The 21,465-nt window shown below is 29.9% G+C and overlaps 5 protein-coding genes and 1 pseudogene across 5 annotated transcripts; 3 read left to right on the top strand and 3 right to left on the bottom strand.

The window, feature by feature from the left end:
- The first annotated feature begins 23 nt into the window (after positions 1-23).
- Positions 24-1,433, top strand: LOC145752001 (carbonyl reductase [NADPH] 1 pseudogene; annotated as a pseudogene).
- LOC145751990 (chitinase domain-containing protein 1-like) lies at positions 1,240-5,091 on the bottom strand. Its single transcript, XM_082568174.1, has 9 exons — positions 4,968-5,091; positions 4,543-4,695; positions 4,091-4,220; positions 3,905-3,949; positions 3,423-3,600; positions 2,755-2,847; positions 2,301-2,552; positions 1,759-1,882; positions 1,240-1,665 (listed from the first exon to the last, which is right to left on the bottom strand). Exons 1-9 carry the CDS (start codon positions 5,067-5,069, stop codon positions 1,567-1,569), a joined length of 1,176 nt encoding a protein of 391 aa, XP_082424300.1. The 5' UTR covers positions 5,070-5,091; the 3' UTR covers positions 1,240-1,566.
- Positions 5,092-5,533: 442 nt separating this feature from the next.
- Positions 5,534-6,433, bottom strand: LOC145751466 (DNA sliding clamp PCNA-like). The gene has a single exon (XM_082567630.1). The coding sequence runs from the start codon at positions 6,398-6,400 to the stop codon at positions 5,615-5,617; it is 786 nt and encodes a 261-aa protein (XP_082423756.1). The 5' UTR covers positions 6,401-6,433; the 3' UTR covers positions 5,534-5,614.
- Positions 6,434-8,300: 1,867 nt separating this feature from the next.
- On the top strand, positions 8,301-11,976 carry LOC145742179 (growth hormone secretagogue receptor type 1-like). The gene is made up of 9 exons (XM_082559962.1): positions 8,301-8,442; positions 8,583-8,711; positions 9,028-9,157; positions 9,391-9,519; positions 10,013-10,152; positions 10,519-10,649; positions 10,969-11,112; positions 11,556-11,694; positions 11,835-11,976. Exons 1-9 carry the CDS (start codon positions 8,369-8,371, stop codon positions 11,974-11,976), a joined length of 1,158 nt encoding a protein of 385 aa, XP_082416088.1. The 5' UTR covers positions 8,301-8,368.
- Positions 11,977-12,618: 642 nt separating this feature from the next.
- Positions 12,619-16,739, top strand: LOC145740793 (uncharacterized). Its single transcript, XM_082558644.1, has 8 exons — positions 12,619-12,726; positions 13,255-13,419; positions 13,793-13,858; positions 14,235-14,399; positions 15,362-15,499; positions 15,734-15,931; positions 16,115-16,249; positions 16,581-16,739. The coding sequence occupies exons 1-8, from the start codon at positions 12,687-12,689 to the stop codon at positions 16,637-16,639; spliced, it is 966 nt and encodes a 321-aa protein (XP_082414770.1). The 5' UTR covers positions 12,619-12,686; the 3' UTR covers positions 16,640-16,739.
- On the bottom strand, positions 16,547-21,216 carry LOC145763576 (cyclin-dependent kinase 8-like). The gene is made up of 9 exons (XM_082575041.1): positions 20,862-21,216; positions 20,291-20,401; positions 19,959-20,150; positions 19,523-19,664; positions 19,116-19,230; positions 18,688-18,859; positions 18,231-18,328; positions 17,827-17,920; positions 16,547-17,482 (listed from the first exon to the last, which is right to left on the bottom strand). Exons 1-9 carry the CDS (start codon positions 21,159-21,161, stop codon positions 17,141-17,143), a joined length of 1,566 nt encoding a protein of 521 aa, XP_082431167.1. The 5' UTR covers positions 21,162-21,216; the 3' UTR covers positions 16,547-17,140.
- Positions 21,217-21,465: the final 249 nt, after the last annotated feature.

Genomic DNA, 21,465 nt, shown 5'->3' with positions numbered 1-21,465 from the left:
GTTTTTTATGTTTTTCCACCATTTATTACTGATCTAATTTAATGAGTTACGTAAGATGACAAAAAATGGTTATATAATCTTTTGAAAACGCAACATTTTGAATGACTTTATTACGCTGAACTTCATTTAGTATGTTGTTTTTCTTCTGATACCTTTTCACAACGATTTTTATAGTGTTTTTCTTTCTTTTTATTAATTTAAATATCATCAAAATTCTAAAAAAATGACTGCTAATAGAGTCGCAGTAGTTACTGGTAGCAGAAAAGGTCTGGGTTATGCCATAGTTCAATCTTTATGCAAGAAATTTGAAGGCCAAGTTTATTTGACATGCAGAAAGGAAGACCAAGGAAAAGAAGCAATTCAAAAACTTGAATCCCAAGGCCTTAAACCTAGGTTTCATCAAATTGATGTTGATGACACTAAGAGTATTGAAAAACTAAAGGACTACATGATTTCTAATTATGGAGGAGTAGATGTGCTAGTAAACAATGCTGGAATTATGTTCAAACGAACTGATAAAGTACCATTATACACTCAAGCCAAGGACACAATTAAAACTAATTATTTTGGGACAGTTCAAACTTCAGATATATTACTTCCATGCATCAAAGATCATGGTAGGATTGTCCATATTTCAAGTATGGTTGGCGTCACAGCCTTAAAATACTGCTCACAGGAGATTAAAGATAAATTCCGATCTGATAACATTACTGAAGAAGAGCTTGCTTCTTTAATGAACAAGTTTGTTAAATTAACAGAGAGTAAATCACATGTTAAAAGTGGTTTTCCTAGTTCACCCTATGGCATATCTAAACTTGGTTTAATGACTTTGGCAAAATTACAAGCAAGGTTGCTCCGGCAACAAGGTCGTGACAACGTTTTGGTCAACTCCTGTTGTCCTGGTTGGGTTCGAACTGATATGACCTCACCACAGGCTACTAAGTCACCAGATGAGGGAGCTATAACCCCGGTTTATCTAGCTTTGATTCCGAAGGATAAAAGTGAACCGAATGGAAAATATGTTGTTGGTAAAAAAGTACAAGAGTGGTAATTGTTTTTGTTCTAGTTAAAAAAATTATGTAAAACACTGTTTTTGTCATTTGTTTAAATATATTGCATCTTTGTTTATTTTTTGCTAGAACTAATGCCTGTGATTATTTTGCTTTGCCCATCTTTATTTATTAAAATAAATCTCAATCTTGCTAATTATGCTGTTATTACAAGACCAAGATATAATTTTTAAAAGCACATTTAATTATAATTAAGATATTGCACAATACTAACAGAAAGCACCGCAAAAAAACAGCAAAAAAGATGTACTTTGAAGTACTGGTATAGAATAAAGTACTGGTATAGAATTCTTGGATAGTAATAAAAATGCTTACAATACAATCTACAAACCACACAAAAAATAAATAGCAATTGTAACTACCACACAAAAATAATCAATTCGTTTTAACGAATACTAAAATAAAAATCAATTACATCATTTTTATCCAAGTTTATTGTTTAGTTAAGCAAAGTAATTATATTCTTCACTTAAGAAGGAAAAAATGGATCTTTAAATTAAAGTAGATCGTAGAAATAATCAAGACCTTGCCCAATCTCCCAAATTGCTATCCCAGTTCCGAGGTCTCTTGCTAACTCAATGCGATTATGAATCGACTAAAAAAAAACAGAAAAATAAAAAAAATTAACAGTAAAAAGTATTTTAATTTTTTTTTATATAAATATATATTGCAAATTTGGTAAACTTACCTTTAAAGTTGGGTACATTACTGCACTTAATAGTTCTTCACCATCAGATTGTTGTACAACATGTTCTTCAATGTTTGGTTCCCATTGAAAAGTGTTAACTTGAGATTTCAGAAGTTCAATATATCTGAAGTAAAACAATATATTGTGCTGTTATAACGTTCAAAAGCCCAAGCAATTTGTTGTTTATAACCGGCAGCATGGTGTAGTGGTTAAAACACTTGCTACACCACATAAGGTTGTAGGTTTAATTTGCACTGCTCTCATGCTGTAGCACCCTTAGGGGCGCTATAAACGGTATGAACTCCTGTTGAGCCAGCAATTAATCAGCAGCATAATTATCGGGCAATTATAACCTATAATATCCGAAACTGCCACAGGCAACTTGAAACTTGGTCGAGGTAACTAATGTTACTCTATGTTAAGGTCCTGCATTCGACCTTCGCACATCAAAGATAAAGATATATACAGAAAAAAATTTTGAATAACTTTTTACAATAAGTTATTTTATCAAAAAAAAAGAATCACAAAAAGAAAAAACTTACTGATGCCCCAATATGGGACCTCCACCCTGCTTAGAGTACATGAACCCGTAAAAATTTAACCCAAGCAGAATTTTCCCCCTGTGTTGTGCTTCTGGGTCTATTTGTTCAACACACGCCCTCACCCAAGGTAGAGGGGAATTTCCCCCCGGTTTACCCGATCCAGCTGAGTAATCGTAGGTCATTAAACTAAAGAAGTCGACGAGGGGTTCTAAAGATTCAAAATTGTCACGTAGGAAGCCGACGTTGTCATTTCTGTAATCAAGAATCTTTAATTAAAAATAGTTTTACATTTTTTGGAATTTAATACGGGGTTAAATTAGTTTAATTTTTAATAATTGCAATACTTTTATTATTAAAAAAAAAAATACTAAAAATGCAAAAGACTAATAATAAATGGAATAGTTTAAAAAACATAAATTTACATTTTTATAATTTTGTTGGTCATTAAACTTACTTATAATTAATGGATGGTGGGATAACAAATCCAAGTTTTAAATTTTCAGTTTTAAAAGCTTCACTTAAATGTTTTATTAAATGAGTTGCATGTCTGTAAATAAAACATATTTATAAACAGAATTAAAAAACAATAACTAAATAAAATATTATAGGTAAAATCATTATAGAATTGTAGTCTATGTGTTTTAAAATGAAAGGGTTAGAAAATCTGAATATCTTGCATAAACTAAATTATTGTACAACTTCTTTTAACTAAACCAACAGCGTGGTGTAATAGTCAAAACACTTCCAACACCACATGAGGTTCTGGGTTTGATCCCCACTGCTCTTATGCTGTAGCGGCCTTGAGTACGTCCCTTTAAAAGGTATAAACTCCTGCTAAGCCAGCACCTAATCAGCAGTATAATAACCGGGCAATTATTATCTATTAATATCCCAAAGTGTCACAGGCAACTTGAGACTGGGTTGGGGTAGCTGTCATTACTCTATGTTTAGATGGGGCATTTAACTTTCCCACATTAAGGATAACAACAAAAATTGCCAAAACCCAAAATTACTTAATAGGCTATATCATCAGACCAATATTGTACAAACTATATTACCCACGGAACTATTCAAGCCAAATAACAATGAACTGGGGTAACATTATGATATATCAAATCTTACTTTGTATATTTTTTTGGCAACTGACTCCATAATTCAATTACCGCACCATCTAAATCTTCGTTTACCAAAGTTTTAACAACTTCATCGGATAAATCTTCAATCTCATCTTCATTATGATCTCCTGTGAATAATTTCTTAAAATCTGAGATAGTCCAGCCATCAAACAACACCCTGGGTACTGAAAAAACATAAAATTAACAATTTTGAAATTTACAGTAAAACTAAGATTTTGAAAATAAAATTAATTACAAAATTAAATTAAAAAAGTAGAAAAACATTTATTAAAAAAAAGCGACAAAGCACTTGAAGTCCTGAGTTTAATTCCCACTGCTTCACTTTCCCAGCAAGTTTTATCATATTTAAAATAAATCGATAAAAAACAATAAATCAAATTTAATTAAAAATTCTATTAATTATTTAATAGAATTTTTTCATCACTACATTTTGATATGAATGGAGTTCTTTTTAAATAATTAACTTACATATTTTAACGTCCTCATTCGTTTTTTTAACATCCTTTAACCAATCTAAAAAAATAAAATCAAAAATAATTACTTAAGAACGATAATTAATTTGCTTACTTATATATCCACAAAGCATTTTGCTTTATGTAAAACCCAGGCATTAATATAAGTTTAAAGTAAATGTAATAACTACATAAGTCTTACTTTTGTCAATATCATGGGTTCCAGTAACCACATATTTTCCTCTTGGTTTTCTTTTAATTTGTAACCAAACCGGACTTAACATCGTAAATTTTCCAAATATTTTAGGAACATCGTAGCCATGTGAATTCCACTTTTTAAAAAGCAAATTTATTAAAATATTTTTTAATTGAATAAAGTAAATTATATTACTTAAAAAAATATTAATTAGGATATAACATTTTAGAAAAGGATAATTTTTTAAAGCATTTTTAATAAATATACAGTTTAAGAAAACATCTTTAGTTAAACTATAATAACTAAAAAAACGAAATAAACAGAATGTACAATAGAAATATGTAATTCTTATTGTTTTATTGACATGTAATACGCATAAAGAAACAACATTCTTAGATTGCGCAACTCTTTTCAAGGCATTTTTATAAACATTTTAGTGAACAAATTTTAATACTTACAGGAGTTACATATCCCAATACTTCACCAGTTGTGAATTGTCTAGTTAATCGTTCAACTTCACAATATTTTGAATGATTTTCAATTATTTCTGTCGGTGTAATTTCTTCTTTAACCAAACCCCGTTGCAAAACATTAGTTTTGGGATATTTTATCTAAATTTAAAAATATTTGTTATTATAATGAAAAATTTAAATAGCCAATCAAAAATTGTGATATAAAAACATTAAATTTTCCCATCATCCCAATATAAATAACTATAGAACAAAACCTAGTTTGTTTAATTATTTCCTATAGTTTACACAATACAAAACTGCTAAACAATACAATGGAAAACTTGCAAAATTATACAGCAAAGCATGTTACACTTATAAACCTTATAATACAACTTTATTTAATATTGTATAAACTACAATTGATTTACCACCTTTTGTGTTTTTGTTTTAGTTTTTTTCTTGTTTGGAGACAGTGTAGAATTTCCAAAATTTATAATCAATATTAAAATTAAAAATTTTATTAAAAACTTCATGGTTTAATTTTTCCCTAAACCTATTAACAATCAAAAACAAAATTAGTTTTATTACAAATTTATTTGCTGTAGTTTTTAAAGTTTATATTTTAATAAATCAACTTATGTTGATTTTTTAATGAACTTCAAAATCAAAATTAATATTGTAAACATATGACAACTAGGCAGTGGTAGAATAACAATATCATTATTGAAAATATAAACACAACGGCAGTATTACAAGTTAACAACAACATTTTTTGGGGTTAAATGTTTAAAAAAAAAATTAATATAAACTAAATACGGTTGCCACTACTTACAAAAACAAAATGTTTTTCAAACAAAAAAGGAAATTGTACTAACATAACATTATTTTTTATGTAAAAGTGATTTCTTGGCAAAATGTATATACAAGATTTTTACTTGAGTTATTAAACCAAATAACAAATCATAATTTTTGTTTAAAAATTTAAATACCAAGTGAACTTAAAGTGAACAATTCTAGATCAAAATTGTGCCCAATGTAACCGCAAAAAATTTTAAATTGTTAGCAAGATTTTTTGTTTTTAGTCCGCATCTTCATCTTCAATCTTTGGAGCAAGAAAATATTTGATGTGTCCCATGTCTTCGATCTTGTATTCCACCACTAGAGGGACATCGTTTGACATCGAGAGACAAACGGAGCTAGACAGGGGTGTAGCTTTTGTAAACATATTGAGGTATTTAATTGCAAAAGTAAGCTGGACCGGCTCAGACATCTCGATCGTCACTTGCTCCTCTTCTTTGTCAACGCTTGTGTTCTGCGACAGTTTAACGGTTCCACTTCCTAAATCTCCCTTCGCCGAGAATTGAACTCCGTCCTTTGTGCATGTGATTACGACACATTCCCCGATTTGGCTTAGATCCCGACAAATCCTCGCAAACTCGTGGGATGGAAGCTTAATTGTGCAACTATATTCCTGGTCGGGGATCCCAAGTTGTTCGCAATCAATGTCCATCAATTTCATCTCGTAATTTGAAACTTTTTCTCCTTTTGCCGATTCGAACATCATTTCAAGCATGTCCCCAGTGTCATCAGCTCTTAAAGTGATGACATCATCGTTCCCCGCACATCTTAAGATCTTCGACATGCTTCCCATGTTAATTCCCATCGCGAGATTACGATCGCACCGATATTTCTCAAAACCATCAGACCGTAAAGTGAGTTGGACCAATGAGACGTGAGAAGTGTCCATGGCTTGTAAACTGAGGCCCGATGATGTGCAGTCCCATGATGCTTCAGTTACGATGTCCTTTAACGCTTCTAGAACTTTCTTCAACAAACTTCCTTGAACAAGTCTTGCTTCAAACATTTTAAGATTTTTAAATTTGTTTTTTGAAGAAAAAAATTTGCACAAATTTGGGAAGCTACTTATAAAGCTGATAAAACATAATTAATTAATATTTGCATAAATTGATAAACATTATTGATAAAATTAAGTGAATAAAAATTAGCTAAAAAATCTTGCAATAAAAAAAATATATAAAGCAGACAGGTGTTATAAGTTTTTTGCTTTTTGTATACTTTTCGTTATTGAAAAAACCGTGCTAAAATGTTATTTAAAAAAACTACCCAAAACTTCAAACGCAAAAAAAACAACTCAGACTAACAAAGCTAATTTAAGCGCACTGAGCTTAAGACTTTTATCTATAATCTATTTCTACGTTTAATAAGCAAGCGAATTACAAAGTTTTCTCAGGAAACGGTTTCACATAAATTACATTTCGCGCCGTTGCAACTCGCGGGAATTTAACGTAAAAGAAACGTTTTTTATTCTCACACGGTTTCATGTATTTACGCATTTTTTAATCTTTAATGGAAAATAATGCTTGTATAATTTAAATACTTTAAATAGGCTTTTAATAAATTTGTTTTTACAAAAAAAAATTAAAAAAATACTTAATAAGACAATAAACTTTAGTGAAACTAAATTGTTAACCTTTTGCATTGGTTAAGAGTTTATAAATATTTCATTGTAAAATAAGACAAAATGTTTAAAATTTTTAAGGTTTTTTTTGCTAACATATTAAAGCATTTGTAAAAATTTTTATTAAATTAGGTCTAGTTGTCAAAAAACAACTTTAACAATATTTCTTATGTCCGAATTTTTACTTAAAATTTGAACTTATCAATTCGTGATTGCCTAAAGGAGTTAATCGAGAAAATATTATTGTTATCAACATAATCTAATCCGTTTTGGGACTAACAGCAAAAATTTGAACACCATTAAATTGAAATTCAATTCGTGGTACATATAATTTAATGCCGGAAAATAACCTAAGTTACTTCAAAGGATATTAAATTCGAAGTTTGGTTACTAATTAGCAGTTTAGGATATTTAAATACCACACAACTTAGCTTTGTCATTCTATTAAGTAAGGTGAGGTTTAAAATTAAAGGTATTCGTAAAATATTGGCGAAATTTTGAAAACAGAAAAGGTGTTGTTTTACATTTGAAAATAGTTAGATGAAAACATATACTAAAATCGTTAGAAGAAACAAACAAAAATATATAAATATTTTAAAGATTATAATATATGTAAGATTGCTTATTAAATGATAAAAGATTTTAGCATTTTTTTAACAAATATTTTGTTTTCAAAAGATGTTTGTAATCAATTTTAAAATCGGATTTAAATACGATGTCCTAAAAAGGATTTAAAGCAAAGACTGCTCTAGGCTAAGCTAAATGCCAAATGCTTTAATGTTTAGGTTATGTTTTTGTATCTCAATAACATCATTGTTTATATTACTAAAAAATCAGCTGTTTTAAGTTACTATGCAAATTAAAAATTCGATGTAAATGTTTTTTTAGAAATATTAAAATTAAGTGGGTAAAGTTCTATTGACAGATCTTGAAAAAATACCACATTTCTAAATATAAATTTTTTTAAAACTAAAAATTCTGTAACCCGATTTGAAATGCGCAGTTTTCACAATAGATCTTGTGTATTAATAAAAAATAAGATACTAGTATGACGTTATTTACATACTAAATGAGTTTTATTAATTAATAATGAACAACTATCTTGCTCTTTCCCACGTAATTTTAAAAATCCTTTAAAAAATATGCTAATATAAGACCATAGAAGATAATTTTACTTCGACATTAAACACCTTTTTTGGTTGGGTTTGCGTGTTGTTCTCTATTCCCAATCGGTATAAATTTCGAAATTTTTAGGCAAAATTTATTTTTATGTTTTAGGTCGATGCAAAGGTTATAATTTAGTGGGTTGAATAAAGTGTAATCTTATTGTGGTTATTATTGAATTAATCTAGAATGTCTATGAATAATTCTACAACAGTTTTATCATTTACATCTTCAACAGATTTTCTAACCACACAAAATGAAAGGTAAAAACTAAAATAAAGATTTTAATTTTAAAGTTACTCAAAAACTAAGAATAAATGTATATAGATTTGTTAAATTTACCAAAAATTGGACAATGGATTATAACTTTATATGTTTTTTATGTATTTACTTATTTTTACAGCTTCGTTGATGTTCCTTTTACAAAAGCAGGCGCTTTAATATCAGCTGTAATATTGTTGCCACTCGTTGTTATAGGGTTAGTGGGAAACGGAATAACGATTTACGTGATTTGGAGGTCAAGAAAGTTAAGGTAAGTGTGTATAATTTAGTGTTTAATAAAGATATATATTATAAAGTTGTTTTTAAATTTCAAACAGTGTATTTTTAGGTTGAAAAAATACTTAAAGTTTATGGTAAAATTTTTCAATTTAAAACTTTTTAAACGTATTTTTTTTGTTAATAAAATAAATTTTACAATAAAATAAATTGTAACAATTAAATAAACAGTTTAAAGCCGACCTTTATCGGTTATTAAACATAATACCCTGTTAGACACTCTCAATTTGGCTTATAAACTAAACTCAAAATATGTTTTATCCAATAAAAATAACCAAATACTTTTTTAGGTCAGTTTTTAATCTTCTGATAGCAAGTTTATGTGTTTCTGATTTTCTTTCAGCGCTGATTGCTCCCTTGTTCTTATACAGAAGGACCTGGGGTTTTAAATATTGGGCTATCGGAAGTTTTTTATGCAAAGTAAGTAAATAGTTTTTTAAAGTTTATATAATGACATAAAAAACACACTTTATTACTCATACTAGTATATGTTTATCTAAGTAAAAAAAAGATTTTGTTTAGAAATTTTGTTTAAAAAACTTTAATTTTTATACGAGTCTTATATTATATATAGTAGAAAATTCGTTTTAAAATTTTTATTTTACAATAACTTTCATAATGATGAATATGTTTTTAATTTTATTATTTTTTAGACATTTTGGGGAATAGATGTTATGACCTCAATAGCCACCTCGTTTCATATTCTAGGGTTTTCATTTTTTAGGTTGATCTCAATCGCTCACCCGCTGTTATATAAAAGAATAAAAGTAAACCACACAGTAGTAAGTATAAAAATTATTTACTTTTAACTTTTAAATAATTTTTGACGCCATTTTTGTTTTAAAAATCAGCACCTTTTTTTAAACTCCTAAACAAACAAATAACAATTTGATATTACCTAAGTACCGGCAGCGTGGTGTAGTGGTAAGAACACTTGCTACACCACACATGGGGTCGTAGGTTCAATCCCCACTGCCCTCATGCTGTAGCGCCCGTGAGTAAGGCGATATAAACGGTATAAAGTCCTGCTAAGCATCTGCAGCATAATTATCTGGCAATTAAAATCTATAATATCCCAAACTGCCACAGGCAACTCGAGACTGGGTCGGAGTAACTGATGTTACTCTATGTTTAAGTCGCGCATTCGACTTTCCCACATCGAGGATAAAGATATATACAAAAAAAGTAACTTAGTATAGTTTGTGATTTTGTAGACCTAGGTTTATTTGATTAAACCTTAGTTAGTTTTATTGTAATAAACTATCATTTTTTTAGGGTATTATATTATCTACTTGGATAATATCACTAGGTTGTGGGCTGGTCCCGTTCGCTATCTGGATGAACAGTAGAGTAATTGATAGAAGAATTAGCAGTTCGGAAAATGCGTGGCCCTCTTGCACGATATCTCCAGAATGGTAAAACTTTATTTAATTTTTATATTAGTTTATCCTCGATATAAAAGGTCAAAATTAATTTGTGTTCCACCAATTCGGTTTTAAGTTGTTTTTGGTAGTTTTATCACATAGATTATCACATTTTTATTAGACATTCGAGGATATGTAAGCTATTTAAAAAAGATTAGTGTGGCTTTGGTACAATTTGAACCCAAAACCCTTCTTACTCTCATATTTATAAAGTTGGTTTATTGTTGGAATCTTAATAATGTGAGACCGGCGTTTTCTAGATCTTTCAACAGCACACCCATTTCCAATAAAAATTTCTATCACTTTAGAGATAAGAAAAAAACTTTGCCTTAAAAAAATAATTGTTTTCTCCCTTAGGGTGCAGCAATTTCAATATTACACAATCTTCGGCTATTCGTTATTCTTCTATTGTCCAATGATTTTAATTATCGCAATTTCCGTCGGAGTTTCTATCCTTATTTGGTCAAGAAGAAAACAGCGGGTGGACGGTAAATAAAAATGATTTTGTTACATATTACAGGCCCCAACGAAATGGTTTACAACACCATAAATTTAAACACCAGTAAAAATAATTGTACTTGTATAAAACTTGTTTAATACATGTTTTGTACTTGTTTAATACTTGTTTAAAACGTTATGTAATAAACGAAATTTGGTTGAATATTAAAACATCACTTTATTATCTGGTTTATTTTAGTACCTTATCTTATCTAATTTTGCAATCAGAAAAACTTTAATAATAAAAAAATTTAAAAATTGGGGTTTTTGGTACTAAGAAATCGCAAAATTATATTTTTCCAAATTTAGAAAAAGAGCGCCGTCGCCGGGATTCGAACGTGAACCATGTGGATGCAAAAACCGAAATTTCGAGACAGAAAAAAGAAAATCACGCAATTCTTCAACTCGCGTTAATTGTTGGTTCTTTCATGGTGGGATATATTCCACACTGCGGTAAATATTTGTTTTTGTTTGGTTGTAATATGGTCTGTAATACACAAAATATAGCGCACTGCAACTGGTGATTTTAACGTTTGGTCGTGATATGGTCACAACACCAAAATAAAGCACACAAAAACTGGTGATTTTTTGGTTTAGTTGTAATATGGTCGCAACATACAAAAAATTTGGTATCACAAAAACTGGCGATTTTATCGTTTGGTCGCAATATGGTCGCAACACTAAAATGAAGCACACAAAAACTGGTGAATTTATGGTTTGTTTTACACAAAAATGCAATACACAAAAAAAATCGCACAAAAACTGGTGGTTTTATGGTTGGGCGTAATATGGACGCAACACTTAAGATAGCAAAACACAACCTTTAATTTTAATACTATAAAAAAAACATACTAAAATCTATTTTTTTTATTTAACCAAATATTTTTTGTCCACAGCTTACTACATCATTACAACGAAGCTCCCACTAAATACAGAATATGACAGAATGTTTCATTATTGGTTTGGAATGGTCGAACATATGTTACTAAGAGTTAGCGAGTGTCTTAACCCCGTGTTTTATAACCTAGCTTCAAGGTAAAGAGAAAACGTTAAAAAAATTGTCTACCTTTAAAGTCATTGCTATAATTTTCATCTATAATTATCAACATTAATAATTAAACTAATAACCCATTTTAAGCGCTCACTGAAATAAAAATTATTAATTAATTATTTAGCAAAATGAGGTTGGAAACATATCGCGCAGTGACGTCACTGACTGGACGGTGTTGGCGCCAAAATAAAAATGATGACGTCAAAACCCGACGACAATCAACCGTAGCAACCGTTACTAGCAATTTTAAAGAAGGCCAATTTTGAAATTTGTAAAAATTATTTAATTTTTAATGTTGTTTTTTTTGTAAATTATTTTTAATTTCGTTGTAAAAAAATATAAATTTTTTTAAATAAATTCATCATTACCTGAAATTTTTTTTAATTAACGTTAGACGTGTTTTAAAATTTCGTTAAAATGTCATATTTTAGGTTTGTTATGAATATAATTTTGCCACAGGGCATGTTGTTACGAATAATTTCAAAAAAACTAGGGTAAATATTTAAGTTTTAAATCACAGATTTAAATACAAAGTTTATAGCAATCTATAACGTTTACTTATATTTAGATCATTACTAAAGGCACATTCAGGCTTTAACGAAATTACTTTATTTGACCATATAAAAAATTCCACGTTTTAAATGTAGTTAATAGAAATTAAGTAGACTTTTACGATATCGTGATGTATATACGCAGATTTTTCAGAATTTTTGTTGTTTTTTCTCAAATTCGTGCCAGAGTTATACAAGATAAATTATAACAAGATATACAGGAATAGAAATACGTTACTCAGACTAATTACCCCGCCTTGCTATTTATTATTTTGGCCGAATTAATGACAAAAAATTGCCAAAAACGTGGAAACAAAAATTGGATTTTAAAATTGTCTGCCCTTTATATACAACAAGTATTTTGCTTTAAAATTTATTAGTTTTAATTTGTTGCAGAAGTGAAATTAGCTTTTGTAGTTAGAAAAATGAAGATATTTGCGTGGGCTTTTATCGTTATTCTATCAGGTAACAAATTACTTATTTAAAAGATAAGGCAATTATTTAGAGTTTTGTAAAGTTATGGTTTTTAAAGTATAGCTTATTTTTGAATCGTTTTCTATACGAAAAACGTATGAAGGTATTTAAAAGGTTAAAATGTATTTAAGAAATTTTTATTGCCATAGATTTAATCTTTATACCACAAACCAAAATCTTATTTCCGACGCGTTTTCATAGAAATTAAACCGGTTTTGTTAAGATAAATTTACGCCTATAAACGTAATACAGAACGTTGTATTATTTTTTAATCATCAAACGGAAACTTTAAATAGAGTCATTTGCACTTTACGGTTTCCAAAAAAACTTAAGACCGCAGAATACAAGTGAAAATTAGGTAAAACCAGATATAGAAAAGAATTTGCTAGGACCGTTAAGTACAAGGGTTTTCTGAGAACCGTAAAGTACAAGAGATACGAAACTAAATTGAAGCGCCATACGACTTTATTTAATTTTTTAAATATTGTTTAAAAAATAACGAAAACTTAAAAATTTTAGCGGTTACCATTCGGGCACAGCCGCCGAGCCCAGACAATCCGGACGAATTTAATGCACAAGATGAGGTTGAGTTACTTATCCGGTCCCTAGAATGTACTCGCAGCTGTCAATCAAACCGAATGTGCCCGACTGAAGCCGAATTTAAAGCAAATGAAGGCAATGAAGGTAAAACTCTAGAGTAAATGTCGTCTATTTTTACTTATGGGGTAAATTCTGGTTAAGCAAAAAGTTAACCCTTAGTTTAAGAATCGTGTGGGCAATTTTACCCAAAAAAGTTTAACCCTTTGTTTAAAACCACAAAAACAATTTAAACAAAAAACAATTTTTTTTCGTGAAATCAACTACAAAAAGGTCAACCCTTTAAACAACCGCTTGGTCAATTTGAATTACACAAAACCCCCAAAATTTCCGCAACGTTTTTTTTAAATATCGACATGGCCATGTTTTCAAAAACGATGTTAGATGTTAATATTATTTATAAATAACATTTTTTCACAACAACATTTTTTCACAACAACATTAATCTATTTATTTTTAGACTTTCCCCCACGAAACCGAATGAAGAGATGTGGTATTTGTTTGAGTCGATGCCCACCTTTTCAAGGTAACACATTTTTCAGTGACCTTATATTATTAAAATTATAATTTTGTTAACCAGTTAACTAAATGATGCACTTACATATATTAAAGCTTAGTGGGCGATTTAATTTATTAACATACAAAATATATAAAACTGTCATTTATAATGCGCTGGTAAAATATCACGGGCAAATATTTGTTCAAGTTGCGGGCAAATATTTGTTCAAGTTGCGGGCAAATATTTTGTTGCGGGCAAATATTTTGTTGCGACCACATTACAACAATCAAAATGCTCATAACAGAGTGAGCTATCTAAATGCACAATTGTGTATAAACAAGCCACTAACCTTAAAGCGCACTGCAATACGTACTACGTAACTTAATCTTCTTATTTTTAATAGGTCGTGTAGGGCAGGGCATGAAAGATTTACCCGATATTCGACAAATTGCTCGGTCTGCAGTTTGTATAAAAGATTGCCAATCACCATTAACCTGTCCCACTAATGCCGAAGTAATGCAGAATTATGAAACTGAAGCCTGTGTTAATGAAGTCGAAACAGTTTGTGGTAAAAAAAATGTTTAAATTTAAATTAACATTATGTTTGCTTTTTTTTGAATATCTTCTTTATTCACGACCCAAACATAGAGTAACATCAGTTGCCCCAACCCAGTCCCAAGTTGCTATTGACAGTTTGGGATATTATTGAATATAATTCTCTGCAAATTATAAGCTGTTGATTAAGTGTAGGCTCAGTAGGAGTTTATACCGTCACATATTGTTTATAGCACCTTACTCAAGGGCACTACAGCAAAAAAGTGGAGACTAAACTCAGGATCTTATGTAGTGAACTCTTGTGTTTTGACCACTACACCGCGCTGTCGAGTATACCGCTTTAATCGAATAAAAGTTTAAGCAATTTAAAATCTGTTTTTTTTAAGTAATTAACAATTTTTAATATCTAGATTTTCAGAAAACATTAATATGGTATTTTTTGCGATTAATTAGTTTTTTTCCAATAATGATTGTAAATTTAAAAAAAGTAAAATGTTAAAGCTAAAAATAAATACTTGAAATTAAAAACGCATTAAAAATTGTAAATCGATTTTTATGAAATAATTAACTGACACGATATCAATTAAAACAAAAATTGATTTAGGAATATTATGATATGTTTTACTGCAAATTTTGTCTAAAAATTAAAATAAAAAATATATTTTTTTGTATATAAATTTTTCTTCGATGTGAGAAAGTCGAATGCGCGACTTAAACATAGAGTAACATCAGTTACTCCGGCCAAGTCTCGAGTTGCCGGTGGCAGTTTGGGATATTATAGATAATATGTACCCGAAAAATATACTGCTGACTAAGTGTTAGCTCAATAGGAGTTCATACCGTCTATAGCGCCTTTTTCAAGGGTGCTACAACATGAAACCAGTGGGTATCAAACCAAGGACCTCATGTAGTGTAAAAAGTGTTCTGACAATTACACCACAATGCCGGTCTTATTAACTTTAACTTGCATTTTAGAAAATCAAATGGGCAAAAACAGTCAAGACGGGTGTGCTGAGTTAGCCAGGCAGTATTTACCAGAATGTAGAAACGAATTACCATTTTTTAGGCTTGCTGGGTGTTTAGGCTGCATTACTATATGCCCTCCTGTATTAGGTAGACTTTATATTAACAACTATTTGCGAACTATTTATAATTGTTAGGATACAATGAGAAATTGTCTTGCAATAACGACGAAATACGTTAACGTTAACTATAACCTACTTTTTAAATTAAACACAATCTCATATAGCGCAGTTATTTTTTTCTTTTATAAATTAGTTATCAATGTTACAGCTATACTAAATTTATTGTACTACTTATAAGCCTGTCTCTACTTTATTTTTACAGCAATAATTATAGAGTTTTTACCTCAACTATTGCCGCAACCAATTCCTACTTTACCACCAACTACTCAAGCTCCAGCTTTAGAAACATGTTTAGTTGCTTGCCAGGGTAGAAATGTCTGTTTTACTGAACAACAGCTTGAACGTAGAAGATCAGCCAGGGAAAATCAATGCTCTGCTTGTATCAGAGAAGAATATTGCGGTAACTTTGAGTCCTAAAGTTGTGGTTTTTACACAAAAGTTGCCTTATTCCTAGCTAGAAAATAAAAAACTTGTAACCTGTTAGCCTAGAACTATCTCACAAATATATAGTTTACCTTTACAATGAAATAAGTTGTAAGTGCAAGGCTTTTAAAACTGCTAAACCTAAGCTAATAATTTTTAGGCAACCGTACAGAATCGAACGAGGCTTTTTTCGACGTGTGTCAACTTAATGCCAGGAAATTATGCCTGGTATGTAGGCTTGGACCAATTGTGCAACAATTTCGATGTACAGCCTGCAGAAAACGTTGCGAAATCGGTAAATATTAAACAATTATTATTTATTTTTAATATATTTCCTAGACGCATAAAAAAGAAGGCTTATAGCAAATAAAAAAATCTATAGTAGCTATACCTACTTTTGGCGACTGGTCTTTTTAGCCCGCGATTTAGCCTATTTGTAGTTTATTTTATTTAAATAAACAAACTAAAGGGTGGTATTTTTGGGGGGGGGGGGGGGGGGGGTTGTATTTAGGTGAAGGTGACCGCAGTTAAGTTGTCCCTTAGTTAACTAAACAATAAACCCTTTAATTAAATCCACAAATTTTTGGTATTTCGTTATTTTATTGTTATAATTTTTTACCTTTCAGAACATGGCGACAAATTCAACCCAATTTCCTTCTTTACAAAACTTCTAGGAATTGCATAAACGTAATATTGTATTATTTTTAATGACGTCATCGTCAGTAAGTGACGTTTAGCATTCAAATGGCGTCATCGTTTGATAAATCATTAAATTTTAAACAATATTAAGAGAGTATTTGTTGTTATATACATAAATAAAGGAAAAAAATTAACTTTACAAAAGTGTTAAAAAAAATAAAAGGTAAACAGTTAGAAAGAAAGTACCAATGCTATACACAATAATAAGAAGCACATACCATAATATTAAGTCTATTACAAATGGCATGGCACCAATATATTTATTATACCTGTAGTAAAGAACAATATTCTGGTAAAAATTGTAACAAACTTTTCTTAATAATAAAAAAGGGCAGCATGATCTATTTTGACAAATAAAACCCTTTCTGTTATTAAATTTTACAAAAACAGCATCTCGTTTTAAATCCATAATTCCACAAGACTAATCTTTATTATGACGTCATAACCAATACCCCTAAAGCTTCACGATTTTATTGTGATATCTTAATTAATATCGGTACGGGTTTCTGGAATTGGACGACGAATTTGAGTTTGAATAGTTTCCATGGTGATTTTGTTGTTGCATGTGATTGTTGTTATGATGACGATTGTTCTGTGACATCACAGTCGAGTTAGACTGGTGATTTTGTTGGTGGATGGTTACAGAGTTGTTCATATCATGGTTATATTGGTTGTTGTTACCCCGCATGTTCTGTTGTTGGTGGTGCATTCCGGCTTGTGCATCTTTTCCCGAACTAAACTTTATCCTCTTTGAGGGGGGTTGACCCCCCAGGTTGTCGTTCATCATTGTCTTGTTGTTGTCACGACTACTCTGATTGTGCTGTTGTTGCTAAAATAAAAATTTTTACAATGCTAAAATATTTCAAGTTGTTACCCTGACATTTTACGGCAGCAGGGTGTAGTGGTTAAAACACTTGGCTTTACTACACAAAGTCCTGGGTTCGATTCCCACTGCTTCTATGCTGTAGCACATTTGAGTAAGACACTATTAGCAGTTTGCATTCCTGCAGAGCCAATACTTGATTAGCAGTTGAATTATTGGGCAATTATAATCTAAAAAATCCCAAACCGCCAAAGTCGAGACTGAATCGGGGTAACTGGAGTTACTCTATGTTTAGGTTCTGAAGTCAACCTTCCCACATCAAGGATAAATAAGTTTTAAAAAATGTTTACCTTAATATTTTTCATTTTTTCTTTATCCTCGTTATTATCATCATCCGTTAAAAATTCTCTTTTCGGATAAGGGATGGGGTTGTTTCCAAATACACTTTAAACATAAATAAAACAAAATTAATTAACAACATTTTGTTTTTAGAAGACAAACTTAGGCATTCCAAATAAAAGAATGTTAAATAAAAATGCCAAAATTTTGCAAACATTTAGGCTGCCTTTTTGTAAGGATTTTAATTGTGGTAACTTGGTCGCAACTAACATTTGCCCTTGATAATTTACCCACAAACCACCCATGTCAGTTTAATTTTTTTACAGATCTATAAATTGGACATACATATTTATAATTATATTGTCTACTTTGTTCTGTTATATATGGATTATCAATTATAATTAAGTTAACTTACTCTTTTTCTTTCTGTGGTTCTTCGCTAAAATAAGGATCATTTTTTGCCTGTTCAGAAGTGATTCTTTTAAGTGGATCCATTATTAAGAGCTTAGACAACTAAAAAACAATCAACAAAAGTTTAACTTATTTAAACACTTGCTACCCACATATGAGGTCTTGGGTTTTCTTGAGTAAGGCGCTATAAACAGTATGAACTCTTGCTGAGCCAGCACTTAATCAGTAGCATAAATATCGAGCAATTATTATTTATATAATATCCCAAACTGCCACAGGCAACTCAAGACTGGGTCGGAGTAACAGTTGTTACTCTATGTTTAAGTCGCACATTCGACTTTCCCACATCAAGAATAAAGATATATACAAAAAAAATATATAATGCTCATTTAAATAGTATATATACTTGTAAAAGAAAAAGTGAAAATTGGAATTGTTTTAAAATAAAGTTGAAAACTTACAAGTTGAAAAGATTTATGTTCTGGTTTAATTTTATGTTTATCTAAATATTTCATGAGTGAATATCCAGCGTAATTTTGCTTGCGAAAATCTTTCTGAAAAGTTGGAAATTCTGGCATTTTTCGGATATCCTCCCAATCTTTTTCCATTGGAAATCCCATAACTTGAAATATTCTGCAATAAAACATTTTTTAAAGACAAGATTAAAAATTGTAACATAGCTAACTGTATCACAACATTAATAAGTAGCCAAAAAACAATGAAAATTTATTTTAAATATTGTATATATATAATTTAAAAATTAAATAGAAAACTGTTGTTTGTGCAAATATTAGTTGCAATTGGCGACCATATTACAACAACGAAATGCCTATTTTAAGGTAGACTATTACCCAGTGTGTTTAGTTATAAAGTTAGCTTTAATTTGAACCTGTCTAACTGATCATGGTGATAAGGGTTTGAAGTTTTAATATCTTCTTGCCTACAATGAAAGATTGGTTCAGATGTCAACAGTTCAGCAAATATGCAACCAATTGCCCAAATATCTAAAAATATTAACCAACAAGTTATTATTTAATAAATCAACAAGTTATTATTTAAAATAATAAATAATTTAAAAAAAACTTAGAATTTTTTATAAAACAAAATTAGTACAGTACACACACATATACCTAATATAGCTTAGTAGACAATATATATTTGTATGTATAATCAATAGGCCTCTAAATTAATAATATAATAGTAAAGAGTTGTGGCCATATTATAGCAATTTAAGTCCCAACCATAAAGAAGATTATCGACTAGTATATCAAGTAAAGAGACACAATAACAACTCACCAATAGCTTTGGTATAATGTCTAGCTCCAAGTAACAACTCAGGAGCTCTGTACCAGAATGTAACAACCACCGGATCAAGGTCAGCGAGAGGTTTTAAAGGAGAGTTAAACAACCTGGCAAACCCCATGTCTGCTATCTTAACCTAGTTATAATAATTAAATTATTTTTATTTCATATAAAATAACAATTATTGAAAAATAAACTTAGAACCTTGATTTTGTTAATAAACATGCAGTTTAACATTAAGCTAATTAACTATTTAATAATTGTAAATATTATGACTTTAGACTAACCAAGATTGACCAAGAGTTATGTTATTTGCCATTTGGCCACAAAGACAGCCTTTTCACATTAAGGATAAAGATAATTAAAAAATGTAAATGAGATTTATTAATAAAACAAATTTATATTAATCCAAAAATAGACAACCTCTTACCCTGCCTCGTTCAGGGCCTTCTCCCATCACGAGAATATTTGCAGGTTTAAGATCTCTGTGTAGGATCCAGTTCAAATGCAAGTAATAAATTCCATCTAGGATTTGATATAACAAAGACTTTACTGTTACTGGTGGAATGTTGCTCATTTGTTTCTTGTTTGCTTTTGAAGCGCGATGGAATTTGATAATGTGCTAGAAAAGAGTTTCAAAATTAAAAAGTAATTAGATGAATTAATGCCCCTCTCAAAAAATACAGAAAGAAATTTTATATACAGTAATTTAAATGTAATATAGTTATTAGTAAAAAATTAGAATCTTTGTAATTAAGTTACCCATAAATCATGTTCTGCAAAATCAAATAAAAGCCAAACTTTTCTATCAGAATGCGACAGAAAAACACCCTGAAGTGAGATTACATTTGGATGATCTAATTCTCGCAACAGCTAAAATTAAATATATAATGTTGTTACATTACATACCTTCAAATAATAAATTTTTTCTGCATAAGTTATAAAACAAAAAAGGAGGCAAATTTTATATAATATTCAGTTGGGATTGAGTTTGACTACATTAGTATTTAAATTATTACGATTTGACATTTTAAAATGACTATAAAAATATAAGTACAACGCCAACAGCGTGGTGTAGTGATCAAAACAATTCTTCACTACATAAGGTCTTGGGTTTATCCCCACTGCTCTTATGATGTAGCACTTTTAGTAAGAGACTCCTACTAAGCCACCACCGTCAGCAATTTAATTATCAGCAATTATAATCTATAACATTCCTAACTGCCATAGGCAACTCGAGACTGGGTTGCAGTAACAGATGTTACTCTAAGTTTAGGTCAGTAAATTAGTTTTAGATGTATACATAAAAACAATTTTGGACTAATTAACATACTGCAATTTCCCGACATGCTGACATAGAAATCCCAGTTCCTTCAATTTGTTTAAGTGCATATTCCTTTTTCTCATTTGGATCTTTACTGATAGCTTTATAGACGTGACCATAAGTCCCTCTGCCCACTTTACAACCCTCATATTCGTACAAATCCTCTACTTTTTTGCGTATGTTCATTAACTTCTTTTTAAATTCGTAATCCATTTTTTTCCACTTTATAAAATCTGAAATAAAAAACAGTTTTAGAAATACATATAAGTAAGTTATAAAGTATAAACTGTTAAAAATTGGCTTAAACATTTGGCACGATTCGTATTATGTATATAACTTTAATAACATATCAAACACAAATGGGATTTGTTTTTATTTTCTCTTAAAAGTAAAAGTCAACAGAGGTTGTGTATATATTTTATAAGCCAGTCAACAGTTACAGTTGTGACTCTAATTTGTCCCAATAATATTGTTTACAAAATGCAATCACAAAAAAGTACAGCAGTAAAATCGTTACAGAAATTTTTTTAACTGTACAAATATATTTATTTTGCATTTATGAAAACAAATATGATAGCAAAATGTTCGTATTTACATTACAAGTGGTAAAATT

Source organism: Corella eumyota, chromosome 1, assembly GCF_963082875.1.
Source record: "Corella eumyota chromosome 1, kaCorEumy4.1, whole genome shotgun sequence".
Classification (NCBI taxonomy): domain Eukaryota; kingdom Metazoa; phylum Chordata; class Ascidiacea; order Phlebobranchia; family Corellidae; genus Corella; species Corella eumyota.
Note: the sequence above shows the minus strand (reverse complement) of the source record. Positions and strands in the feature narration are given on the sequence as shown.

Coding starts and splice junctions, on each gene's coding strand:
- LOC145751990 (XM_082568174.1), bottom strand. CDS start 5,069: ATGAAGTTTTTAATAAAATTTTTAATTTTAATATTGATTATAAATTTT. Junction 4,221..4,542: donor TATTGGGATATGTAACTCCT/GTAAGTATTAAA, acceptor CTTTTTAAAAAG/TGGAATTCACATGGCTACGA. Junction 1,883..2,300: donor GGTCCCATATTGGGGCATCA/GTAAGTTTTTTC, acceptor GTTTTACTTCAG/ATATATTGAACTTCTGAAAT.
- LOC145740793 (XM_082558644.1), top strand. CDS start 12,687: ATGAAGATATTTGCGTGGGCTTTTATCGTTATTCTATCAG. Junction 12,727..13,254: donor TTTTATCGTTATTCTATCAG/GTAACAAATTAC, acceptor TAAAAATTTTAG/CGGTTACCATTCGGGCACAG. Junction 15,500..15,733: donor TATATGCCCTCCTGTATTAG/GTAGACTTTATA, acceptor TTATTTTTACAG/CAATAATTATAGAGTTTTTA.
- LOC145742179 (XM_082559962.1), top strand. CDS start 8,369: ATGTCTATGAATAATTCTACAACAGTTTTATCATTTACATCTTCAACA. Junction 8,443..8,582: donor CTAACCACACAAAATGAAAG/GTAAAAACTAAA, acceptor TTATTTTTACAG/CTTCGTTGATGTTCCTTTTA. Junction 10,650..10,968: donor AAGAAAACAGCGGGTGGACG/GTAAATAAAAAT, acceptor TTCCAAATTTAG/AAAAAGAGCGCCGTCGCCGG.
- LOC145763576 (XM_082575041.1), bottom strand. CDS start 21,161: ATGTTTAAGCCAATTTTTAACAGTTTATACTTTATAACTTACTTATAT. Junction 19,665..19,958: donor AAGGCCCTGAACGAGGCAGG/GTAAGAGGTTGT, acceptor TATTATAACTAG/GTTAAGATAGCAGACATGGG. Junction 18,329..18,687: donor AACATAAATCTTTTCAACTT/GTAAGTTTTCAA, acceptor ATTGTTTTTTAG/TTGTCTAAGCTCTTAATAAT.
- LOC145751466 (XM_082567630.1), bottom strand. CDS start 6,400: ATGTTTGAAGCAAGACTTGTTCAAGGAAGTTTGTTGAAGAAAGTTCTA.